The 8824-nt window shown below is 35.6% G+C and overlaps 1 protein-coding gene across 3 annotated transcripts in view; it reads left to right on the top strand.

Annotated features, from left to right (window-relative positions):
- The window catches only part of LOC144960525 (uncharacterized), a 103531-nt gene extending 95153 nt beyond the window's left edge, over positions 1-8378 (top strand). For all 3 annotated transcript variants that reach the window (XR_013642866.1, XM_078893714.1, XM_078893713.1), the window contains 3 exons: positions 5199-5248; positions 5864-5885; positions 7977-8378. Coding sequence is in view for 2 of the 3 variants with exons in the window: in XM_078893714.1 (XP_078749840.1) it covers positions 5199-5248; positions 5864-5885; positions 7977-8008 (104 nt within the window). In the remaining variant the exon portion in view is untranslated. The remainder of the gene's footprint in view (positions 1-5198; positions 5249-5863; positions 5886-7976) is intronic.
- Positions 8379-8824: the final 446 nt, after the last annotated feature.

Raw genomic sequence — 8824 nt, 5'->3', positions numbered from 1 at the left:
CAATAATCATCAATATTCACAGAGTAGAAATATATAATCAAAATCGTTTTGTAATGAAGCATTGTTGAGATATCCGCTCACCTGTACAGCAATATCCTTTTTGACAATAATAAAAAAAGCGTGATCCATGCATTGTAGGGGTTTGTTGATCAAATGATCAAAACGAACTGGTTTTAGTAATGGCAATTGACAATTCTTAGGAAAAGATATGTTATATGCATTATTTTGACGTTTGTATAGATCTGAACTATATAATAATAATAATATCTAATAATAACAATAATAATAATAATAATAATAATAATAATAATAATAATAATAATAATAATAATAATAATAATAATAATAATAATAATAATAATATAATAATAACAATAATAATAATAATGATGATGATGATGATGATGATGATGACGACGACGACGGCGACGACGATGATGATGATGATGATGATGATGATGATGATGATGATGATGATGATGATGATGATGATGATGATGATGATGATGATGATAATGATCATTTGCATGAAAATAAATAAATAGTGGCTGTCACCTAAACGCCTGGGGTCTGATACATGGAGCGGGACTATGGTAGTCTCAGACTATAGCAAAGTCTGAGACTTTGTAGTCTAAGACTTTGGGAAGTCCGAGACTACGGAAAGTAAGCTATTCATAGAGTCAGACTTCGTCCCTGACTATCAAGTCTCTGACTTCGCTTGCGAAGTCTCAGACTACAGAGGTCAATCTATTTTTAACTGGGGATTCCTCGGAAACGTATGACAAAACGTCATAGAAATGTGTTACTTTTCCAGCTGCGCATGCGTCATACGAAGTGGCACAGAAATTATATCTTTTTCTTCTTCGTGTTTGTTTTGATCGTTTTTTGTTTTTTTTGTTGTTGTTGTTGTTTTTGTTTTGTTTTTGTTGCCCCAAATAAAAACGGCGTGAGACAAGTTTAGGGGTGTAAAAATTGTTTGAGAATGTGTGTGTGTGTGTGTGTGTGTGTGTGTGTGTGTGTAATGTTTTAGTAAATATAAATAACGATGGCACTTAAATGATTCTTATCAACGGTGTAGCATTGTTCTAAGTAGAGAGCGGTGGGCGCTGCCTGAAGCATGGGGTCCCGAAAATACTAACGAAAGAGTGAAGATGGATAGGAATCGGTGGAAACAATACAGACAATGGGCGTTTCGGGTACAAACCCTTCGTCGGCACAACAATAAACAAATAAACGTTGAAAACAAATAAGAAGAAATGCAGTATAAATTGCATCGTCTGTACTCAACGATGGTTGGAGTGTGAACGAATCGTTAGCGTGGTGTGATAGAAATGATGAGGCCAGTGAGAGACGTGAAATTTCTAGAAAATAATGGACGATAAAAGACATAAATGTAATAGTAGTCGTAGTAGTAGTAGTAGTAGTAGTAGTAGTAGTAGTAGTAGTAGTAGTAGTGTAGTAGTAGTAGTAGTAGTAGTAGTAGTAGTAGTAGTAGTAGTAGTGGTAGTGATAATAGTGAAAGTAGTAGTAGTAGTAGTAGTAGTAGTAGTAGTAGTAGTAGTAGTAGTAGTAGTAGTAGTAGTAGTGTAGTAGTAGTAGTAGTAAGTTACTATGAAACAGTATGTGTACCTGGAAAGTGTTTCGGAATGGACAAGATGAGGAGTGTATGTGCGATTGTTGAATCTTCGAGAAAATAAAATAAAATAAAACAAAACCAAAAAAAAAAAATAATAATAAATAAATAAAATAAAATCAAAAACTGTCGGGTAGCCTTGTTCTAATCACTGTACAATTACTTCCCCCAGCGTAGAGGACATATGATTTTGAAATTTAGTCCCAGACTACAATATTTACACCTGCTAAATCGCGGGTGTAAATTTCACCCGTGTAGTCCCTCGTTTAGTCTAAGACTTCGCGTAGTCCGGCTTCATGAATATCTTACAACGCCTTTTAGTCTGAGACAACGGATTTAGTCTAGGACTATCGTCGTAGTCCCGCTCCGTGAATCAGACCCCTGCTAATTTTGGCAAAAAGCAATAATTTCTCTTTAAAATATCATTCTAAACGCCCGTTAAAAAAAAAATTAGAATCCGCCTATATGTCCACTCTGACAGAAAGGTAAAAAAATGAAATAAAGAAAGACAGAATAAAGAATTTAACTGAATCATTTGCGGCCAAAGAATTGACTCATCACCTGTTTCTGCGAGATTTATTTAAAGAGTTAATCTCTCATCATTTCTCTCTGACAATCGAACGTTGAACCTATAACTTTAAGATTCAACCCGGAAAAACGGGCGGGGTAGTCAAGACTGGCCTCAGTAAGTAAAATCCAATCGTTGGGAAGGAAATGACAGGCCTGTCACTGTCGCAGGATGTTTTCAGCTTTGATTTTTATAAATTTGCCGACAGAAAAGAAAATATGTTTCAGAAATTGCAATTTGGATCCTATTTTATTTGCGGGTGAAAATCATTGACATTGCACTTTGTTTGAGAAAAATCGCAAAATAATTCCGACTTTGGTGATGAAAAATGACTTTGATGACAATTATTGTAAAATTTTAAAAATATTATGAATTATTTATAACTCCCTTATTTGTGGGTCGATTTTGTCATTCGTGGTATCAATTTTATTGTAATAAAGAGATAGAAACTTCAGAGTTATTTTTTTCTGATGCAAAATTATTACTTCGTAATTTTAGGACCAAAAAAAATAGTCGGTAAATATATTTGTTACATACACCTCTCTGATCTACCGCCACCGTCCATTCATGTAGAATTGTGAATCAAGCGTCTCAAAGTCTTTGACCAATCACAGGCTATCTATCCAGTTGGCCGAAACGAAGATGCTTCTCCCCGTCACTGTATTACGCTATTGTTATGCAAGGAATATAACACGTTTTTGAGTAGGCCTAAAAGCAAAAATCTAAAAGTAAAAAATATAATTCTGAGGAATTTGAAAGTCACATTGCTGAAATCAGCTTGAAAAAAAAAGAACTTTGGTCCTTGTTTCAGAAAAATCTGTTGAAAACCAACTGTTTTACGAATAAATTTGGTTTTAAAAATTGCTTTTGTTTATTTCAGCTTTTTTAGCAACTTTTTTATTTATCGGCCGATTTTCTTGATTGTTATATCATTCTTTATATCTCAATGAGACGAGATCAGTGATATACTTTGTTTGTTTCAAATGTAACTAGAACATAATTTGGCTTTTTTACCTATCAACCGTGCCTGGATAATATGTTCAGCAACGTGGTGATTGTGACGCAACTATGCCATGAGCGTCTTCCAGTGTTTCAACGATGATTCAGTTCATTGTTGACGGCTATTGACACGTGAGCTGTCAGAACGACCAATCGTTGAAGGACCAAGATTCTCAATAGCCAATCGTTATTCGATCAAAAAACTTAAGAACTTACGAGAACAAAAGTTTGAAATTTGGTGATTGACGGACCTATGAAATCGCTTCTGGGCGGAGTTTAGCCATGAGTGACCGTAGAAAACGAAACGGCGACTGCAGACATCAAAGGGTAGCTTATATCATCAAAAGATGTCTACATGATTGACATGGCCATATAGGGAACTCATTATCTACTCCCCCATAAAGAATCTGAACACTAGAGGGTTAAATACGATGGCGGCGATTAACCACTAAAAAGTGGCTGTTGTCCGGTCTGCTCCTAGTAGTCTGTGGTGTTTAGCCATGAGTGACCTTAGAAAACAAAAATGCGACTGCAGACATCAAAGGGTAGGATTATATCATCAAAGGATGTCTACATGATTGACATGGCCATATAGGGAACTCATTATCTACTCCCCCATAAAGAATCTGAACACGAGAGGGTTAAATACGATGGCGGCGATTAGCCACTAAAAAGTGGCTGTTGTCCGGTCTGCTCCTAGTAGTTTGTGGAGTTTAGCCATGAGTGACCGTAGAAAACAAAAATGCGACTGCAGACATCAAAGGGTAGGATTATATCATCAAAGGATGTCTACATGATTGCCATGGTCATATAGGGAACTCATTATCTACTCCCCTAAAAATAATCTGAACAAGAGAGGGGGAGGTGGTAAAATGAAAACTGTTTCGTGGTAAACCGTGGCATGAATTAGTTTTATGTACACCAACACACACACACACACACACACCACACACATAGATAACACAGGATTAGATAGGACAACAGGTAGGAAAACGTCATCAAAAGTGGCTAGTGAGAGGTCGAGCGCCGCCATTTTATTTTATATGCCACCAGGGACGCTGTGCGATTTAATCTCTATTTTAATGACTTTGACTGAGCTCCTTTAACCTTGATTTGTGGACGGAAAATAGAAAAAAGGTCAGGTTTATGTTGATAATCTAAATTAGACATATTAAATTACACTATTAATTGTACATTTTAAGCTTGGCTCCAAAAAGTAACAAGTGAGCTCTACAAGACAGTGTTTAGTATTTATAGCTGTAATCAAAGCATTTAATTTCTTTACATTTGTGATGTACAAGAGAAATCAGAATGGGAAAATTGTCAGTTGCATCGTAAGGAATGTGACGATTTTGTTATGTGTGGTAAGGGGAGGGTAAAGGCAAAATTACCCCTTAAGACAAAGTTACCCCATTTGACGGTACAATGAAACCCTATAGAAGTCAACACTAATTATAGAAAATTGGCTCTTATCATTGTTAAGAAATTAGGGAGCCAACAGGCACCGGTGTAAGATAAAGATCTGAACTAGAATGTATGAAATGTGCCAGACAGAGCAACAATAAAAAAATAAAAAGTAAGCTTTATATAGCGCAATATCCACAAAATGTGCTCAAAGCGCTTTACAAGGGGTTCCTGGCCAACAGCAACATTTAACATGTAAGACGGGACATGACGCCTGTTAGGCGATATTACAATTTTTCGGACAAAACAACGCTCTTAACGGCCAGGTACTCATTTTACGCCTGAGTACAGTGATGAGAGAATGTGAGTAAAGAGCCGTTTCTAAGGACTCAACTATGCGCCGAGCGTGAGGCTCGAACCCAGGACCTTCCGATCCGAATTTCATACCACTAGACCACGTAGCCGCACGAGAAAGAAAAATAATATTTTAAAAATCTTTAAAAAATCAGTCGATATCGACTGGGGATCGAACCTCAGACCTTCACATGACCAGTCAGACGTGCTTACATTACACCACATATCTGTTGATTCCAGGCAAATATGGGTGGAGTAAAAAATCCATTGAAGACAGTGTCGGACAAGAAGTAAGTAGATATGGTTGTTGGTTGTCATCATCATCGTCATCATCATCATCATCATCATCATCATCATCATCATCATCATCATCATCATCATCCTCATCATCATATCCCATATATCCCATTCTTTAGATAACAGGTTAGATTTGATGTGTTCATAATTCTATTGATTCAAGGAGTCCGATTGTTTTATACAATATATGTTTTATCTCCCTTTGTTTCAAAGAGTCCGATAGTTTTATATTATAATGTATGTTTTTATCTCCCTTTGTTTTAAAGAGTCCAATTGTTTTATATAATGTATGTTTTTATCTCCCTTTGCTTTAAAGAGTCCAATTGTGTTATATAATATATGCTTTATCTCCCTTTGTTTTAAAGAGTCGATTGTTATAATGTAGTTTTATTCCCTGTTTTCAAGATCAATTGTTTTATATGATATATGCTTACCCCTTTGTTTTAAAGAGTCCGATTGTTTTATATAATGTATGTTTTTATTTCCCTGTGTTTCAAAGATTCCAATTGTTTTATATGATATATGTTTTTATCTCCCTTTGCTTCAAAGAGTCCGATAGTTTTGTACAAATGTATTTTTTTTATTTCTCTTCGATCCACTATTTTTAGATGGGAAAAGACGCTGGGATAGGTGAGTTTCTGGCTCATTTTTCTTTTTTTTTTTAAATAGAAATAAATAAATGAATAAATAAATACATAAATAAATAAATGAATAAATAAATAAATAGATAAATAAATAAAAAAATAATGTATATAAATATATCAATCAATAAAACGCGTAGACTATTTAATAGTCACGGAAGTCTTCAAGAAAGTGACAGTTTTGAATGATTTGTGATATCAATCAGTATTCGAATGACGAGTCTTTTTTTTAATTAAAAAAAATAATTGGCGTGTGTGCGTGTTTGTGTGTGTGTGTGTGTGTGTGTGGTGGTGAGGGGGGGGAATTTTTAATATGTGTATATTTTTTTTCTTTTTTTACAATTTTGATGAGGGGATAGGGGGTAGGGGTGGGGGGGGGGGGGAGAGCAAAGTTTTGAATACTTGTCTTTTTTTTCTTCTTCTTTTTTCTTTTATTTTGTTGAGGGGGTAAGGGGGGGGGGGAGCACAGACTGTGGGGGGGGGGGCAAAGTTTTGAATATGTTTTGGGTTTTTTCTATGTTATTTAGTTAAAAAGGGGGGGGGGGTGGAGTGCAAAAAAATTGAATATCTGTTGAAGTTTTCTTTTGGTTTTTTTTTTAAAGGTTGTGGTGGGGGGGGGGGGGATTTTGAATATGTATTTTCCTTTTGTTTTTTTAATAATGCGTTTAAAAAATTTTTTAGAGTACGGCACTGATTTTGATATTCATAAAAAAATTTGACGTTTAAAGAAAGACGTTTCTAATGACCCCGACGTACACTTTTTGTAGGTCTGATAACCCAATTCATTATGGGCTCATTGTTGTATTGGAAATCACAAAAGATTTCGCAAAATATTTATCCATTATTACAACATTACAACTAAGGCTCATGTTAGGCGATAACACAGTTTTTTTCCGCTGTTAGTGGCCAGGTACTCATTTTACACCAGAGTACGGTGAGAGAAAGTGAGTGAAGATGTCTCAGGTGTAAAATGAGTACCTGGCTGTGAACAGCGTTGTTTCTGTCCCCAAAAAATGTAATATCGACTAACAGGCGTCGTGTAACGTCCCCCATGTTAAGTGTTGCTGTTGGCTATGGCCTCCAGTAAAGCGCTTTGAGCACGTTTAATGGATATAGCGCTATATAAGAAAGCTTACTTTAAAAAAAAACATCATTTCCTTATGGAAATCTCAAAATATGACGCAAAATATTTATCCATTACAACAATGTTAAACTAGGCCCATAAAGGCGTTCGGATATCAGACCTGTATATATGTACACGTCGTGATGACCCAACGGAAATCCAAAGGGAAATCATTAGTTTTAACGTTGAGTTTTTATATAGCGCAATTACCACTAATCGTGCTCAAAACGCTTTGCAAAGAGTCCCTGGTAACAACAACACGTAACATAAAGAACGAGACATGACTCTAGTTAGGCGATAATCTTTTTTTTTTCGACAGAGACAGAGTTGTTAACGGTCAGGTACTAATTTTACACCTGAGTACGGTGAGGGAATGTGAGTAAAGAGTCTTTTCCAAGGACTCAACTATGCGCCGAGCGAGCAAGGCTCGAACCCAGGACCTTCCAATCCGAAAGCGAGTATCATACCACAAGACGTCACACGATTGGGGAGCTGGGTCTATTGTTTCGTCCGATCAAAAGGATAGCAAGCAATTGCTAATGCTCGCTAATGCTAGAGATATGAGGATAAACTCTTGTAGCCACGGCCCCATTACCCCGAACGAGTAACATAAAATAATGACTTGTATTCTATATATATATATATATATATATATATATATATATATATATATATATATATACACACACACACACACACATAAACAGGTAAATAAATAAATGAATAAATAAATAAATAAATAAATCAATAAATAAATTAATAAATAAATTAATAAATAAATAAATAAATAAATAAATAAATAAATAAATAAATAAATATATATATAAATAGATGAATGAAATGAATGAATGAAAAAATAAATATAAATATGAGCATTTATGTTGAGCATTTCAACAGATTTGCCATGCCCATAGCGTTTCTTCTATAAAATCTGGCAACCGCTTGCTTATTCCACAGTGAACCCTAATGACTGGAATGACTGGCATTGAATACTCAAGCGTGTGTAGCGTTTTTTTCGACGCAATGTGTAATACCATTGGATATAATGTGTGTTATAATATGTGAAGGGGCGTGGCGATGTTGGTGGATTTGGTGCCTGGCACCACATCCATCTTTTAAAAAATGGATTACATCATTTTAAAAAAATAATTTTAAAAACTGAGAAAATGTAAACACCGCCTCTTATTTATTTGAGTAAGTCTTTTCTTGCATTTATTTTCTTTCTTTCGTATTTACAAATATAACATGTTTTAAGTCATTTTCTTCTGATTCTGGCGCCACCTTATTCTGGAATCACGCCACGCCACTGAATAATTATGTGTCTCGTCCTCAAGGAAATAAAACTGATTGTTAAAAATTCGTGTTGATATTTTTGTTAAATTTATTTAAAGATAGTTCAAAGTTGGCGTCAATTGGGACTTTGTTATTGTTTTTTGCCACCCGCGTTTATGAGTAATTCTCACTAAAATGTATTAACCTGCCTATAAACGTTAATTGGTTGCAAACAGTTTTGTGTGTTGGTCCGTTATACTTCCGGATGGCAATGTTGTGAGCATCTTAGCCAAGCGCATACAATCTATTGATGCTAGAGCGTTTAGTTCAAACACTCATAAAATCCAGTGTTTCTTTTTTACGAAACCCGCCGAAACCCATAGTCTCAGGTTCACTTCTCACTGGTGTAGACCTCCCTGAGTCCCAGGTTCACTCCCCGCTGCTTCCTACTATACAAGACGTTGTCGGATATTGTCGGGTTTCGGCGGGTTTCGTAAAAAAAGAAATACCCGCCTCCTCCTCCCATAGTCCCA

This window comes from Berghia stephanieae, chromosome 15 (assembly GCF_034508935.2).
Source record: "Berghia stephanieae isolate SIO BIC M18660-M18661 chromosome 15, UCSD_Bste_1.3, whole genome shotgun sequence".
In the NCBI taxonomy this organism is placed as follows: Eukaryota; Metazoa; Mollusca; class Gastropoda; order Nudibranchia; family Aeolidiidae; genus Berghia; species Berghia stephanieae.
This window is presented reverse-complemented; position numbering and strand designations above follow the sequence as displayed.